Here is a 17,741-nt window from a genome sequence, read left to right on the forward strand (position 1 = left end):
CATCACCCCCTACTCCTCAACCCCCACCTATGGCACCTCCCCATGCCCACGCAGAAGATGCAACACCTGCCCCTTCACTTCCTCTCTCCTCACCGTCCAAGGGCCCAAACACTCCTTTCAAGTGAAGCAGCATTTCACTTGCATTTCCCCTAACTTAGTCTACTGCATTCGTTGCTCCCAATGCGGTCTCCTCTACATTGGAGAGACCAAACGCAAACTGGGCGACCGCTTTGCAGAACACCTGCGGTCTGTCCGCAAGAATGACCCAAACCTCCCTGTCGCTTGCCATTTTAACACTCCACCCTGTTCTCTTGCCCACATGTCTGTCCTTGGCTTGCTGCATTGTTCCAGTGAAGCCCAACGCAAACTAGAGGAACAGCACCTCATCTTCCAACTAGGCACTTTACAGCCTTCCAGGCTGAATATTGAATTCAACAACTTTAGATCTTAAACTGCCCCCTCCCCCATCCCCACCCCGTTTCTCCCCCCTCCCTTTTTTTTTTCCAATAATTTATATAGATTCTTCTTTTCCCACCTATTTCCATTATTCTTAAATCTAAAACTAAAACTTTGTTAGTATTTCCACCCCACCCCCACTAGAGCTGTACCTTGAGTGTCCTGTCTTCCATTCTTAATTAGCACCTTTCTTAGACAATATCACCACCTTCAACACCTCTTTGATCCTTTTGTCTGTAACATCTTTTGATTATCTGCTCCTATCACTGCTTGTTTATCTCCACAATCACAACACCCTCAACTTCTCTCTCTCCCCCCGGCCCCCCGCCTTAAACCAGCTTATATTGCATCTTTCTCCTAACTATGCTTCAGTTTTGCCGAAGGGTCATGAAGACTCGAAACGTTGACTGATTTCTTCTCCACCGATGCTGCCAGACCTGCTGAGTTTTTCCAGGTAATTCTGTTTTTGTTTTGGATTTCCAGCATCCGCAGTAGCTTTTTGTTTTTAAAAATTGAGGGGTCTGGCCAGAGCAGATAAGGTGAAGGATGACCAGAGGATCATGAACCAGAGGGCACAAATTTAAGGTAATTGGCAAAAGAAACAATGGTGGCATGAGGAAAAACTTTTTCATGCAGCGAGTGATTAGGATCTGGAATGCACTGCCTGAGTGTGGTGGAGGCAGGTTCAATCGAGGCATTTAAGAAGGGTATTGGTTAAGGATCTGAAAAGAAAAACGTGCAGGGTTATGGGGAGAAGGGTAGAGAGTGGCACTAAGTGAATTGCTCCCTCAGAGAGCCAGCACAGACACAACAGGCCGAATGACCACCTGTGCTGGAACCATTCTATGATTTAGTGATTCAGAAGTGGGGATGTTCGCTGATGATTGCACAGTGTTCAGCATTATTCACCGCTCCTCAGATACTGAAGCAGTCCATGTCCAAATGCAGCAAGGCCTGGACAATATCCAGGCTTGGGCTGACAAGTGGCAAATAGCATTCACGCCACACAAGTGTCAGGCAATGACCATCTTCAACAAGAGAGAATCTAACCATAGCCCCTTGATGTTAAATGGCATTGCCATCACTGCCCCACTATCGACACCCTGCGGGTTACCATTGACCAGAAACTGAACTGGACTAGCCATATAAATACTGTGGCTACAAGAGCAGGTCAGAGGCTAGGAACCATGTGATGGGTAACTCACCTCCTGACTGCCCAAAGCCTGTCCACCATCTATAAGGCATAACTCTAATAACACTCAAGAAGCTTGACACCATCCAGGACAAAGTAACCCACTTGATTGGCACTCCATCCACCACCTTAAGCATTCATGCACTCCACCACCGATGCATACTTGCAGCAGTGTATGCCATCTGCAAGATGCACTGCAGCAACTCTCTAAGGCTGCTTGGACAGCACCTTCCAAACTTGCGGCCTCTAACATCTAGAAGGACAAGTGTGGCAGATACATGGGAACGCCACCACCTCCTGCAAGTTTCTCTCCCAAGTCACATACCATCCTGGTTTGGAACTATATCGTCGTTCCTTCACTGTCGCTGGATGAAAATTCTGGAACTCCCTTCCTAACAGCACTGTGAGTGTACATACACCACATGGACTGCAGCGGTTCAAGAAGGCAGCTCACCACCACCTTAAGGCAACCAGAGATGGGCAATAAATGCTGGCCTGGCCAATAATGTCGACACCCCATGAATGAATAAAAATATATTTTAATTGTTACTAAAAATAAAACCCCTGAATCCGGGTTAATTCAAGTCAATTGTCCTAGCCTGGTCTAATAGCTAGCTTGTTTCTGTCTTTTTTTTTCTGAGGGGCAGTGGTTAGATTTAATTCTGTACTTGTCTGGTATTTAATTAATTATCAGCTTGTATATGTACCAAGATTATAACCTCCCATATGATATACCTTTCATTTTCATTGCAAGTAACTTTTCTAAAGATTAAAACAAAGTGTTTTAAGTTTACAAGAAAACATGCTTTCTAAATTTAACTTTAATGCCCTCTTCATGTTGCAGCATGGCTGCGAGAATGACTAGGGGCTGTTGCTGCTCTTGATTAAAGTAGGGTGGATTTCAGAACCACGCTTGCCAAGGGAAACTGCTACCCCATTTGTTTGTCATTAACAGATTTAATTTCCTTTTATCATGCCCATTGCAGGGCTGCAACTTGGAAATAGACTGAAAATCAGAAAAAGCAATAACTAAGAGTAGGTCACAGCCTTCTCGATGTTTCATGAACTTTTGAGTTGTATTGTTGCTTATATTACAGCACCGCCAGCAACGTACAGTCTTTTAATTGAAGGGGACTAAAAATACCCTGTTCCCTGCTCGGCTGTCAGACTCATCAGTTGTGGCCAAAAGTGAGGCAGATGTTCTATTGCCAGATCACACTCATTGATGCTCTGGACTAGTCATTAAGAGGTTTGTCAAGTGAAATGGACTTTGACCAATTTTCCCTTTCTTTACCAGCCCCACCACCACCAACTACTCAGTGAGAGACACTTTTTCTCAGTTTCTCTTAGAATTAGACTTTTGTAGTGTGGTGTTCCCAATACAAAACCATAGTTCACCACTGTACAGCATTATACAATGAGTTGTGTATCTGCACTACATCAAGTAAATTGTGTGTTCACTCATTCATTTTCCGATTTGTGAAAAATATACCTGGGTGTGGTTTGTCTTTAGTGGAAATAAGATTATATCACCAACTCAATAAATAGTGATTATCTCCTTCATGAGTAATTGTGCTACAGAGAATACTGATACATCAAGTTATATGCAGCTGTACAAAATATATGGGCCCTGACCTCCCGACCCCGCCCCCCCCCCCCCCCCCCCCCCCCGATCATCAGAGACTGGACGTACAACCCAAGATGTACGTCAGGACCTCACGGAAGTTCTGATGAGCTGACCTCCATGGGAATTGCCTGGGAAGTTTGAATTTTGATGTCAATTCCCCTGCTCCCTGAGACAATGGCCCCTATTCTGAGAGTCAGAGGCTTTGGACTGTTCTGTGGGACTTATCCATGATTTGCGAGACGGAAAAATCCTAGTCTAACTCCTGGATAACTCAGAATTACTAAATTGTAGCACAGCCTACACTGTCAAGTTACGCTTTGCGAATAATTTGTTTTTCTCTGTATAGAAGTACATTTTTGTAAGCGCAGTGACTTGATGATAATGATGACTTTTCAACCCAAACCTGAACGTATATTTAATATTGCAACTTGACAGAAGCTGCAATATTCTGACTAGTTAATTCCTTGTTGATTTGTTATTTACAAAATGTTGTGTCTCTGCCATGTTTTAGGCACTCGTGTTCCACTGCCTGTTGTTCTTTCAAACTGATTATTGTGGAGCAGTGTCACTTTATAAAATTAGGTCAGCTTCATTCAGTAGCCAGCCTTTGCAATGGAGAGAAACAAAGTTAACATTCCAGCTCGATTTTCAGCATTTTATCTTTCTATATCCTTATCAGTTATACTGTTATCATTTTCAGTTTTTGGACTAACTAATGGAAATCCGATTTGCTCAAAAAAAAAGTTCTATGTACTGTTTAGGACGTGGTTAACTTAATTTAGCACTTGGCTAGACACTTTGTGGCAATGTGTTATGTATTGAAATAATTCTTTTCTCATGGGATATGGGTGTTGTTAGCAAGGCCAACGTGAATTGAGTGGTTCGATTTGCCCTTGAATTGAGTGGCTTGCTAGGCTATTTCAGAGGACTGTTATGTGTCAACCATATAGCTGTGGGTCTGGAGTCACACATAGGCCAGACTCGGTAAGGATGGCAAATTTCCTTCCAGATTAGTGAACCAGATGGGTTTTAACAACAATCGATGATAGTTGTCATGGTCACCATTACTGAGACTACCTTTATATTCCAGATTGATTAATTAAATTTAAGTTCCACCACAGCAGCAGGTGGAATTTAAACCCCTGTCCCCAGACCATTAGCCTGGGCCTCTGGGTTACTAATCCAGCGACATTACCTCGACGCCACCTTCTCTCTCTCTCTCCTGTCCCGTTCTTTCTGTTTCTCCCCCCACTCCCCAAACGTGTGTTTCATTGCTGTTAAATACGTTTAAGATTAGATGTCAGGGAGAGAATACCTCTTATTGTCTCTCCCAACGCAACTAGATCTGTTCAGGGTTGAATTGAGGAAGTGGATCTAGTGAGAAGCTGCAACATTGTTGCACAATTGTTTTTTCTCTAGACTACTATATCAAGTATATCCACAAATATGCAATGCTGTTGAAATAAGTGTTTTTTTTGCTGCAGTGCATTGTTGAGGTTTTCACAAACAGCTGGTTGGGCAGCATGGAATGATCAACTTGAAATGTTGATCTAATAGGGCTTGAACTAATGGGGCTTTAGAGGCACAGCATTAGACATATTAGGCAAGATTTTGCATTGAGAATAACACGGAGGCTTATATCGCTCATAATTATTTTGGAGCAATTCAGATCCCAACTCCTAGGACGCACATTTGACATTAGACTTGGTATTGAAATCCATGTAAAAACGAGAAGTTGCATAGTTACCCACTGAACCCATTAGGGCAGGTGCATTCATGTGTAAGTGGATTTGTAACAATGTGAGCAATCATAATTACTTTCAATAGCCTCTGTGCCCATGAAAATATAATTTCACAAGCAGGGGGTTTCATTCCTTCAGAATGTAATTCGAATTAGAGATTTACATTTTTTTCACTTTTTTGTCTCTTATCGCGCCCTCCCTCTCACGCTCTCGGCGGGGGACTTTAATGCCCATCACCAAGAGTGGCTCAGTAGCACCACTACTGGCTGAGACTTAAAGGACATAGCTGCTAGACTTGGTCAGCGGCAGGTGGTGAGGGAACCAACAAGAGGGAAAAACATACTCACCAACCTGCCTGACCGGAGTGAACACACCGCACAATCATTGTGGAGACGAAATCTTGCCTTCATATCGAGGATACCCCCCAATGTGTTGTGTGTCACTACCACTGTGCTAAATGGGATGGATTTTGAACAGATCTAGCAACTCGAAACTGGGCATCCATGAGGCGCAGTGGGTCATCAGCAGCAGCAGAATTGTACTCGAACACAATCTGTAATCTCATGGCCCGGCAGATCCCCCACTCTACCATTACCATCAAGCCAGGGGATCAACCCTGGTTCAATGAAGAGTGCAGGAGGGCATGCCAGGAGCAGCACCAGGCATACCTAAAAATGAGGTGTCAGCCTGGTGAAGCTATAACACAGGATTACTTGCGTGCTAAACAGCATAAGCAGCAAACGATAGACAGAGCTAAGCAATCCCACAACCAACGGATCAGATCTAAGATGTGACAAAATCCTGTCACATCTAGTCGTGAATGGTGGTGGACAATTAAACAACTCACTGGAGGAGGAAGCTCCACAAATATCCCCATTGTCAATGATGAGGGAGCCCAGCACACCAGTGCAAAAGATAAGGCTGAAGCATTTGCTACAATCTCCAGCCAGAAGTGCTGAGTGGATGATCCATCTCTGCCTCCTCCGGAGGTCCCCAGCATCACAGATGGCAGTCTTCAGCAAATTCGATTCACTCCATGTGATATCAAGAAACGGCTGAAAGCACTTGATGGTGCAAAGGCTATGGGCCCTGACAATATTCTGGCAATAATACTCAAGACTTCCAGAGCTTGCTGTGCCCCTAACCAAGCTGTTCCAGTACAGCTACAACACTGGCATCTACCTGGCTATGTGGAAAATTGTCCAGGTTATGTCCTGTACATAAAAAGCAGGACAAATCCAACCCGGACAATTACCGCCCCATCAGTTTACCCTCAATTTATTAAAGTAATGGAAGGGGTCATCAACAGAGCTATGAAGCGGCACTTGCTTAGCAATAACCTGCTCACTGAAGCCTAGTTTGGGTTCCGCCAGGGCCACTTGGCTCCTAACCTCATTTCAGCCTTGGTTCAAACAGGGACAAAAGAGTTGAACTCCCAAGGTGAGGTGAGAGTGATTGCCCTTGAAGTTCTACCAAAACTGGAGTCGATGGAAATGGGGGAAATCTCCCCATTGGCTGGAGTCATACCTAGTACAAAGGAAGATGGTTGTGGTTGTTGGAGGTCAGTCACCTCAGTTCCAGGACATTACTGCAGGAGTTCCCCAGGGGAGCGTCCCTGGCCCAACCATCTTCAGCTTCTTCATCAATGACCTTCCTTCCATTGTAAGGTCAGAAGTGGGGATGTTTGCTGATGATTGCACAATGATCACCATTCGCGATGACTCAGATACTGAAGCAGTCCATGTCCAAATGCAGCAAGGCCTGGACAATATCCAGTCTTGGGCTGACAAGTGGCAAGTAACATTTGCACCACACAAGTGTCAGGCAATGAGCATCTCCAACAAGAGAGATTCTAACCGTTTGCTGCTTGATGTTCAATGGCATCACCATCACTGAAACCCCCACTATCAACGTCCTGGGGGTCACCATTGGCCAGAAACGGAACTGGACTAGCCATACAAGTTCTGTGGTTACAAGATCAGGTCAGAGGTTAGGAATCCTGTGGTGAGTAACTCACCTCTTGACTCCCCAAAGCCTGTCCACCATCTACAAGGCACAAGTCAGGAGTGTGGTGGAATACTCCCCACTTGCCTGGTTGAGTGCAGCTCCAACAATACTCAAGAAGCTTGACACCGCCCAGGACAAAGCAGCCCACTTCATTGGTACCACATGCACAAATATTCACTCCCTCCACCACCAATGCACAGTAGCAGCAGTGTGTACCATCAACAAGATGCACTGTAGGAATTCACCAAGGCTCCTTCAACAGCAGCTTCCAAACCCACGACCACTACCATCTAGATGGACAAGGGCATCAAATAGATAGGAACACCACCACCTGGAAGTTCCTCTCCATGTCACCATCCTGACTTGGGAATATATTGCTGTTCCTTCACTGTCACTGGGTCAAAATCTTGGAACTCCCTTCCTAACAGCACTGTGGGTGTACCTACACCACCTGGACTGCAGTTCAAGAAGGCAGCTCATCACCACCTTCTCTAAGGAAACTAGGGCTGGGCAATAAATGCTGGCCCAGCCAGCGAAGCCCACATCCTGTGAACGGATAAAAAAATGAACTATTTGGTTCCAAGCTAAGCTTCAGATCCCATACCCTGTCCATCAAAAAGGCCACTTTTTGACCTCCTGTCATGTTGCCTGCCTTCTCTCAATTGCTGCGAAAAGCCCTCAATCCTTTCTTTTGTCATGCCCATACTGGACTGTTTCAATGCTCCCATCTTTCTCCCTCAAGCCTTCAGTGCATCCAAACTTTTCTGCCTAACCTGGCTTTGCTGGTCAATGTTGTCTGCAGATCTCCCAGCACCTTTTATTTTACAATTCTGTCCCTCGTGTTCAAATCCTTCCATTGCCCCTCACCCTTCCCTATCTTTAACATACTGTAGCTTTGCAACTTTTCAAGACCTGTGTTCCTTCAAGCTCAACTCATTTTAAAGGTACCTGGAACTGTATCTGAAGTGCTGTAACCTGCAAGGCTACAGACCAGGTGCTGGAAAGTGGGACTGAAATGAGCGGCTAGTTTCTATTTTTCTCTTTTTGGCCAGTGCAGACATGATGGGCTGAATGGTCTCTTTCTGCACCTTTTCTTTTCTATGGTTGTACATAAGAAATAGGAGCACAAGTTGGCCATTTGGCTCCTCGAGCCTGCTCCACCGTTCAACAAGATCATGACTGAGCTGATTGTGGCCCTAACTCCACTTTCCTGCCTGTCCCCCGCCATAACTCTTCACTCCCTTAAATCCATCACTTTACCCCACCATTGGTTGACTAAACCTCTCCGTCTCTCTTTTCTCCCTAACGTCCTCTGAAAACATACTTTTTGAATGAGCTTTTAATCCTGCTAACTCCGAGCCTAATATCACCCACTTAACCAGTACCCACTGAATCTTGTCCATCAATGAATTTTTTGCAAACGTGTCTTGTACACCTCCAAATTTTACTTATTGTTTCAAGTTTAAGTTTCAGTCTTTCATGTAAAATAATTAGAGGTATTCTGGAAGTCCAGCTATTTAAAGGGGATTTTAAACATACATTTGGGACCATCACTTCTTCAAAATCCAGGTACTTGGTGAAACAGAATCTGCCTGATTTGAAATTTGTTGGCTACCACTTAAGTTATTTTCATAAATGTACATAAACTTAATTTTCTTGCTAAACTTCAATGCTTCAGATTATTAATGTCATACTAATGGGTCGTCTTAACTTTTTGAAAATTGGAGCCATGTTAGCATATTTCTAATTGGAGCCTACCCTGCATTTATCGACACCCTTCCAATAGCGAACCTTTCCCCTCATCTCACTTAAAACCCACTTCTATACAGCACTATTGGTGCAACATTGAAACACTTTATTTGTTGCATTTTTTTATTTGCCAATGATATTTCACATTCAAATTATCGTAAGGAAGGAAGATTGGCTGCTGAAAACAGACTATGTTGAGACTGCGGTAGATTTGTTTGGTGATCGGAGACACAAGGGCTGAATTTTAATTCCAGTACCAATCCCAACACTGCACTGAATCCCTGGTCAGGAACTTGAAAGCGGATGTGGTGAGACCCTGGAAGAAATTTTCAAGAAGGCGGCCAATTAGGAGGCCTGGGAGCCCTGGCAAATTAATGATGATGGGTGGGCTCAGTGCCAGGAGGCCAATGGGAGAGCCTGAGGCTCTGGGCCAATGGGAGAGGTGGGTGATGCTGCTGTAGGTGGGAGACAGCAAGAGCGCCTCAAGATGGAGAGTCCCTTTGAAGACTTGTAAAGTATGCAAAATAAACTGTGGCCACAGCTGCCAGGCCATCATTGTAAGGGGAAGCATCCCCACAGGATGGCCTGGTGCAGCAGCTGTAGCCCCCTCAGTTCAGCACATTCATGCTGGGCTGTTTTGCAGGATGCTCCTCTGATTTCCCCACCACCTTCCCATTTATGGGCTCCAGCCACATTGAGGGGTGGGGTGGGGGGGAGGCGGTGTGGGTTGCTGGTGCACATTCACCACCTGGAAAATCCAGCATGTGAAGAGTGCTCTCAATTGTCACTTTAATTGGCTACCCACTACTGGCAGGCAGATGTCTGTCATCTGCTGCCCTGCGCCCACCCATGTCCCCCCCCTGGAAACAGGCCAGAGCAGGAAGATGCGGGCAGACTGGCATGCCAGCTGGCAGCAAGAAATTGCAGGCACGCCCACCTCCAGGTGCAAGTTGGGTACAACATTTCTCAAGATTAAACTTTGTATACATGAAGGTTTAGTTTTTGTAATGGTTGGTAATTAAATTATAAAGATTGTTGGGCATATTTTTGTTCAAGGTAAGGGGAAAGCACTGATTTAGATCTTTTTTTATGTTTAATTCTTTTCTGCCCCAACCATAATGTAGCTTGTTGAAACACAGCATTGGTCTGGTTTCAAAAGTAATATATTTTACATGTGAATGAGCTGTAACTTCCAACACCATGTCTGGTAAACATCTTTTGTGCACCAGGTATTTTGCTGGCTCTATTGTACAGTGAAACTACTGAGTACTCTGATAAAGTTCCAGTTCTAACCAGTATCTGGCAAAAATTGGCATCACATTCCTAAAAAGACCCTTGTGCCCTGAAAAAGCTGGGAGATCTAAATTTCTCAGCCATTGTGGCATAGCAACTAGTTTATTAAATACTTAACTGAGTCCAACTGTTTCAAAGTCTATGTTTAAAAGAAATGAATTGGTATTGGATAGTGCAAGAACACAGTGTTAGTGTTCAGTTGATATTATCAGGCAACTCTCTTGGAGTTCAATTTCTTAAACTTTATAACAACGACTTATTTTGTAATGTATGTTTTGAACGCCCAAGCTGAAGGAGCACTCAGCCAAAGTTTTGGAAAAAGTTACATCATACTCCTTGAGTAATGTTGAATCTTCCTACTGGATAAAAGCTGCTTCAAAGAGCTAGGGACGCACAGTTCTGTCAGGAAGTAAATATTTAACTACTTTGTCACTAAATGCTAACCCCTATTTTGTCAGAGGTACATCATCCTCAGGTTAAACAATTATGATTGCCTTATAATCTCAAATGCAAACATTATCAGTGAAAAAAGAACAAAATACTGATTTAAAAAAAAACTCAGTCATAGGAAGTCGGTGTCACTGGCAAAGCCAGCATTTATTGCCCAGATGCCCTTGAGATGGTAGTGGTGAGCTGCTGCCTTGAATCACTGCAGTCCATGATGTGTAGGTACACCCACAGTGCTGTTAGGGAGGGAGTTCTGGGATTTTGACCTAGTGACAATGAAAGAATGATGACATAGTCCCAAGTCATGATGGTTTCTGACTTGGAGGGGAACTTCCATGGGGTGATATTACCATGTTTCTGTTGCCCTTGCCCTTGACCTTCTAGATGGAAGAGGCCAGGTAGGTGCTGTCAAAAGAGCTTTGACAAGTTGCTGCATTGCATCTTGTAGATGCTACACATGCTGCCACTGTGCAGGGTGGTGAAGGGAGTGAATGGTTAGCATTGTTGCTGATCAAGTGGGCTACTTTGTCCTGGATGCTGTCAGTTGTAAGGTTTGGGTGTAGTTTGGTAGGTTTTGTTTGTAGTAAGTTTCTTCAGTACTGTTGGAGTTGCACTCAAATAAGCAAATGGAGAGTATTCCATCACACTCCTGACTTGTAGCTTGTCGGTGGTGGAAAGACTTTGATGGGGTTAAGATATGAGTTACCTGCCACAGAATTCCCAGCCTCTGCTGTAGCCGCAGCATTTATATGGCTGGCCCAGTTCAGTTTCTGGTCAACGGTTGATTGGTGGGGGTGGGATTCAGTGATGGTAATGCCATGTTGGAGATGGTCATTGCCTGACACTTGTGTGGCGTGAATGTTACTTGCCACTTGTCAGCCCAAGCCTGGATGTTGTCCAAGTCTTGATACATTTGGACATGGACTGCTTCAGTATCTGAGGAGTTGCGAATGGTGCTGAACATTATGCGAACATCCCCACTTCTGACCTTATGATGGAAGGAAGGTCATTGATGAAGCAGCTGAAGATGGTTGGGCCGAGGACACTACCCTGAGGAACTCCTGCAGTGATGTCTTGGGGCTGAGATGGTTGACCTCCAACAACCACAGCTATTTTCCTTTTAGTGTTAGGTATGATGCCAACCAGTGGAAAATTTTCTCCGTGATTCCCATTGACCTCAATTTTACTAGGGCTCCTTCATGTCACACTTGATCAAATGCTGCCTTGATGTCAAGTGCAGTCACTCTCACTTCACCTCTTGAATTTGTTACAACTTCGGAAGAGACTGGTAACTTTTAAAAAGGAATCTGAATTCTCAATCATTAACTGAAATGACTACACAACAAGATTTCATGTTTTAACACTCAAGAACAATAATAGGCACAATTAATTTAACACAAGACCATGTAAACAGCTCTTACTTTAAATTAAAGTTCTGAACAGAGCTCCCTCATTCCACTTTAAGTTCGATCGCGTGACTTTTTTTTATAGTGCAGTTTTGTGATTGGTCATTCAGCTCTCCTGAAGCCAAGTCATGTGTCATAGCATACATACTGAGTCTCCTCTGTTTCCCAGTCTGACACTTCAGACCTCCAGAACACACTCACTCGCAGTCTCTCTCTCTCTCTCTCTGACTCTCACTCTCTCTCTGACTCTTGCTCTCTAACTCTCGCTATCACTCTCTCTCTCTCTCTCTGACTCTCTCTCTCCCTCTCTCTGACTCTTGCGCACTCTCACTCACTCACTCGCGCTCTCTCTCTCACTCGCACTCTCTCTGACCCTCGCGCGCTCTCCCCCCCCTCTCTCCCTCTGACTCGCGCGCTCTCGCTCTCTGACTCAGGATTTCACTGCTAATCTCTTCCTAGATTCACTAGGCAGACCTGGCAATTTTAATTCCTCCTGAATTTGGACTTCTCATTTTGAACGTGGGCCCCATAAACACTTCCTGCGCAGTGTCCAAATCGGGAACATCCCTGGTCCCTCATAGCCTTTATATTCCTTGTCCTGCTTTCGCCCAGTCTGATCCCAGGTTACCTGCCTCTCAAACTGTGGAAACAGCCCAGATACATCAGAACAGAAGAAACTTCTCATCCCCCACAGCCCATCTCCATGGCAGCATGACACATGTCTTGTTCCCAGATAGAAATGCAAACTAATTGACCAGTAACTTTCAAGCTCCCGAGCGTCTGATTTGAGGGTACCCCAAAGATGCGCTCTGTGAAGGCCCCACGTAAGGGTTTACATGGCAATTACCCAGAAGTGCTAACTTCCTCTGGACAATTGCGCTGCACTGGGAACCGTCCGAAAATGCAGTTTAAATTGCAAACTTCGGATGATTTTGCTGGGGTTATACCAATAGTTACCCAGAAAAAGTTAGAAGAATGAAAACCTCTTCTAACTTCTGGGTGACTATTGTAAATACCCAGACTGAACCCCACCCCACAGGACTCCAACTCCTCCACACCCCTGACCTTAGACAACAGCCCACCCTCCACGGACCGCCCCCAGACAACCCCAAATCCTATCTGCTTACCTTCGACACTTACCCCTGGCCTGTCAATTTCTCTGGCCCTTTAAACTTAGCTGCTTTATGTCAGCTAGTGCTGTTAAAAAGGGGGGCGTGGCCTTTTTGAATACGCTGGAGCTTCACTTCGCTGGGACCTGTGAGGAGCCTTTTGATGCAGGCCCCAAGCAGCTCCAGTGAACGGAAGTGTCAACGTCATTTTCAAGACCAGGTAAGTAGGTATTTATTTCTTCTTATTTCTGCGGGCCAGCACTTTCCGACGCTCGTCGGAAGTTAAGGCCCAATATCTTTAACTTTACCCTTAAACCCGTCCAGAAGTATGTGGCAATTTCAAAACCTTCCCTCCTTGTTTACAAGTTGCTTTCAACCTCCTTTGATCTGGTGAAATTGTGTGAATAATTTAAATCTCCCCATTTACACCTTAACTTCAAAGCTTTTTCTGAGATGCCTTGAAACAGACTGCCTCCACAAGTGAGATCCAGAGAGACCACTATAAACCTAGGTGTGAAAGTCTCTCTCCGCCATCCCAGCAACGCAATGGGACTTTCCCATTGACCTGTAATTTCCACAGGCTTGTGTGATAAGTTCCTCAGACCAGACTATTGCTGTTTAAGTGCTGCTTGATAGCACTGTCAGTGATTGCTTCCATCCCTTTGCTGATGATTGTGAATACAGTGATAGGGTGGTTAACAGGCCAGGTTGGATTTGCCCTAAATTTTGTGGGACAGGGCATGCCTCGGCAATTTTCCACATTGTTGGATTGATGCCGCTGTTGTAGCTCTGTTACAGCTTCACTGAGGGGACAGCTGGTTCTGGTTCAGTATGACAGCCAGGATGTTGTTGAGACCCATAGCCTTTGCTGTATCCAGCACGTTCAGCTGCTTCTTGATATCACATGGAATGAATTGAGTTGATTGAAGGCTGGTATCTGTGATGCTGGGGACCACAGGAAGTGACCAAGATAGATTGTCTATTTGGCACTTCTGGCTGAAAATGGTTACAAATGCTTCAGCCTTGCCAATCGTGTGATGTTTCACCATCACTCAGGATGGTGATGTTTTTGGAACCCTCCCTGATTAGTTGTTTAATTGTCCACCGCCATTCACGACTGCACGTAACAGGGCTACAGGATCTTTGGTTTGATCTGTTGGTTGTGAGTTTGCTTAACTCTGTCTAAAGCATGCTGCATCTGCTTTTTAGCTTGCACGTGATCATGTGTAATATCTTCACCTAAAAATGAGGTACCAATCTGATGAAAAGCCGAAATGTCACCATGTTTATACTGTCTTTGTTCAAAAGACAAATCCCCTATTTCATAATCACTTGGTAATCTTGGTAACATAAGCCAGGCTTATGAGCTGCTCTTATTTTCTAAGCTAATGAAAGAGGCCTGACTATTTAAATTCTGTTTGTTTCCTAGGTGCACATGCTCAGATTCATTTTTGGTTCAAACTACATTATTGAGCGAACATGGTTAGATCTAAAATGTTCTTTTTTTTTCCAGCTGGATCTTGAGAAGCTTGTTCCTGTTCTCAGCAGCAAAAATGGCATTACTCCAAATCTTGCTGTTCCCAACACAACAATTGAGCCATCTTCAGCTGACAAAACAAAAGTGTTTTTTGTTGATGAATCAGAGCCCCTCCTTCGCTGTGACTCAACTTCCAGTACTTCATCTTCAGTTCTCAGCAGAACTGGATCTTTCATTTCCAAAGGTAAAAACTGCATCTTATTTATAATGGTCTCTAAAAGTTCACCTATTATTTAAGTGGCGTAGTTTGCATTCCAGTTTGAGGATACAGTACTGAAACCTCATTTTAAGTGGAGAATGATATCATCTACTGTATAATGTTTTCCTATTTTATTTAGAGCTGTCTACTTCATTTGATTTGATGAATTTTATTGCAAAGACAGTTCTTGGGATATGATTGATTGTATTTTAAATTAATTCACAATTAAAACTGCAAGTGAATCACCAGAAATGGTGGTGACTTAAAAAGTAGTTGCCACCGGCCCAAATCTTTCCCACTTCTCCATCATACTTGTGCAGTGTTTCTTTCAGCAATCACTCCAATGACTACTGAAGCCGGTGACAACCTTCCTCCACAAATAGTTACAGGTGTACTGGTAGGGGCAGCTTTAAAACCATTACCTCAGTGATATTCAGTACCTTTAGAAAACCTTCAGTAGGCATCGGTGTGATTTGCGGTGACCATATCTTGTTACAGTGCTTCTTCTTTCTTTGGGAATTTGCCACTTGGAATTGTTTCTTAGTTCAGCCAAATAATTTATACAAGCAGCAATCCCAAGTTTTTAAAAAAAATTCGGAATTGCCTTCATTTCCCAGGTAAAGACTGAAGATGCAATAGTATGGATGCAAAGTGAAACAAATTTTATAAACTTAACAGCCTCACCTGGTGGCTCAGTTAGTAAAGAAACTGGTCAATTTGAAACAACCACTAGTTTCTGGCACCTGAACTGATTTTGGCTGAAGTGCCAGGAGAACTACAATTGACTTCTGTGACTCTGGGCTCAGGAGGAGAAAAAAATCAGCAAGAGGAATTGGCTCATTCTGGTGACTATCCAGTGGTCTCCACTGGGCAGCCATGTCAGTGATTTTTAACTGTGATACTCTCAGATTTGGACAGCTTACTAATACTTGCATGTTGAGGCTTACCCATTCTGCTTCTCCATATAGTGCAGCCCCCGTGGGTGAGGCATTGGAGGGCATCTGTGAAGTTGTATTCTAGCAGGAGTTAGCACTTTTAGAATGACGGGACAAAAAACATGAGAAAATATTTGTTTTAATTGCAAACTCCAAATCCCTAATGTTTCTACTCGAGATCTTTTTGGATGGAACTGTTCAAAACATTCAAATGTGCTTAAATATCCTCTTTTCTAAACTGCAGAGAAGAAAGACACCATTTTACGGCAGGTACGTTTGGATCCTTGTGACCTGCAGCCTATATTTGATGACATGCTTCATATTCTTAACCAAGAGGAGCTTAGAGTGATAGAAGAGATTCCACATGCAGAGGACAAGCTGGACAAGCTCTTCGAGATTGCTGGAGGGAAGAGTCAGGATGCCAGCCAGAAACTCCTGGACTCTGTTTATAGCCACTTACCTGACCTCCTTTAATCTTGTACAGCATTGTATGTGTTTGATCATACTTATTGATGGTGGTTATGGCTGGTCATTGCCAGTAATATAAAACAAAGCTTGAAATTGCTCAGGCTATATGTGGCATTTAGCCCATCAAAGTGATGATATTCTTGGGTCATTCACTTTGTACTCTGGAATTGGAAGCTTGCTTCCACTGTTAGAAGCATGGCATCCATCTGGCATGTAGAAGCCAGTAATTTGGTCCTCCTTTCATTGTTTATTTTGGTTAACTGAAATATCATTCCGAGGCAAATTGTGTGCACTTTTTATAATTACTGTATTTAACTGATATGGGTTATTCTGTGTACTCATGCACTAACTTTTAAACAATTCCTGAAGTAAACTTGGAATAGTGATGTCTTCTATGGAGCCTGCTTTGATTCATTTTTTTTCTCCTTAACTGCGCTGAAGTCTGGTCGCTAAGTGTTCACTTTCTGCTTTTAATGCAAAAATCATTTTTATTTCGTTTTTCCATGTAGGTTGCTCTTGATCTTTTATTGACTTGTTTTACTTTATGCTGTTGAAGTGGCTGCAGAAGTAGCTCTGATCCACAAAATGATGCATAAAATCAGAGCTTTAATAATCAACATTGTTCTTGAAGCAAGCTGTCGTACCAGTTAACTTTAACTTTTACACGTATTTTCAGTGGCTGTTTAAACAGGGGATAAAATGGAAACTGACTAAAACTGCTATGTAGAATACTATGAAATGATTCCAGGATATTGTATTAAATTATCAAAGCTGGTGGAATACTGTTCATGAGAGAAACTATTTTGTGGTTATATTTCCAAAAGAGGAAATGTTGACAAGTTGCTTCATCAGTTGGGATGATGTAGCTGGTTATATGTCGAGCAGAACTGGTGCTCGAATGCAGATCTTTTGACAACTTTAGCGGTACTAATACTGTCACCTACTACTTGCTGTATGCGAAAGAGAACAAAACTATTTTTAGCAATCTGCTCAACAGAGGTGGGAAAGGATATGCTTGTTTTGGTATTTTTTTAAAACTACTTGGAACAAGTCTGTTATTGGTTTAGGATGATACTAATTTATTCAGGGTACAAATAATTGAGTGTTTATTACTATTATCTGGCAAAATCATGCTGCATTTAATTCCACTCAATATATTAGCGATGTAAACTGTTAACAAGATGCACCCTAATAAAAGTTCAAACTGCTTTTTTTTCCACAATGAAGAGTGTGATTTGTCCTTAAACTGAAGGTCAAAGCACTGGTTTTCATCCAACTTGTCTGTCGAGATAGCAACAGAACATTCAGTATGTGTGCAAAAGGATCTGTTTTTATATTAAAGAAAATTAGACTTGCTGCTTTTTCTGGGCAGTCTCCTCCAGACATGGGCACTTGTGGCTGTCACATTGATCTTGTTTTCTTCTGTACTTTTGTCCCAGTGGTGGGTGAACAACATATGTGCTTGGTGGGTTGAGGAGGGGTTTTCTCCTGGCATCGAGGTGGAATGCCTACCTTTAGATAGACTGGAACTGAACTTTTTGCTTGAAGGAAAATGCTGTCTTAATTTCTCAAAG

The 17,741-nt window shown here is 43.4% G+C and overlaps 1 protein-coding gene across 2 annotated transcripts in view; it reads left to right on the forward strand.

The window, feature by feature from the left end:
* tnfrsf21 (tumor necrosis factor receptor superfamily, member 21) overlaps positions 1-17,389 on the forward strand; it is a 105,378-nt gene extending 87,989 nt beyond the window's left edge. For both annotated transcript variants that reach the window (XM_078542077.1, XM_078542078.1), the window contains 2 exons: positions 14,542-14,749; positions 15,944-17,389. In XM_078542077.1, the coding sequence (XP_078398203.1) occupies positions 14,542-14,749; positions 15,944-16,173 (438 nt within the window). In that variant the 3' untranslated portion in view covers positions 16,174-17,389. The remainder of the gene's footprint in view (positions 1-14,541; positions 14,750-15,943) is intronic.
* Positions 17,390-17,741: the final 352 nt, after the last annotated feature.

The sequence above is a fragment of the Cetorhinus maximus genome, chromosome 5, assembly GCF_964194155.1.
Source record: "Cetorhinus maximus chromosome 5, sCetMax3.hap1.1, whole genome shotgun sequence".
NCBI lineage: Eukaryota > Metazoa > Chordata > Chondrichthyes > Lamniformes > Cetorhinidae > Cetorhinus > Cetorhinus maximus.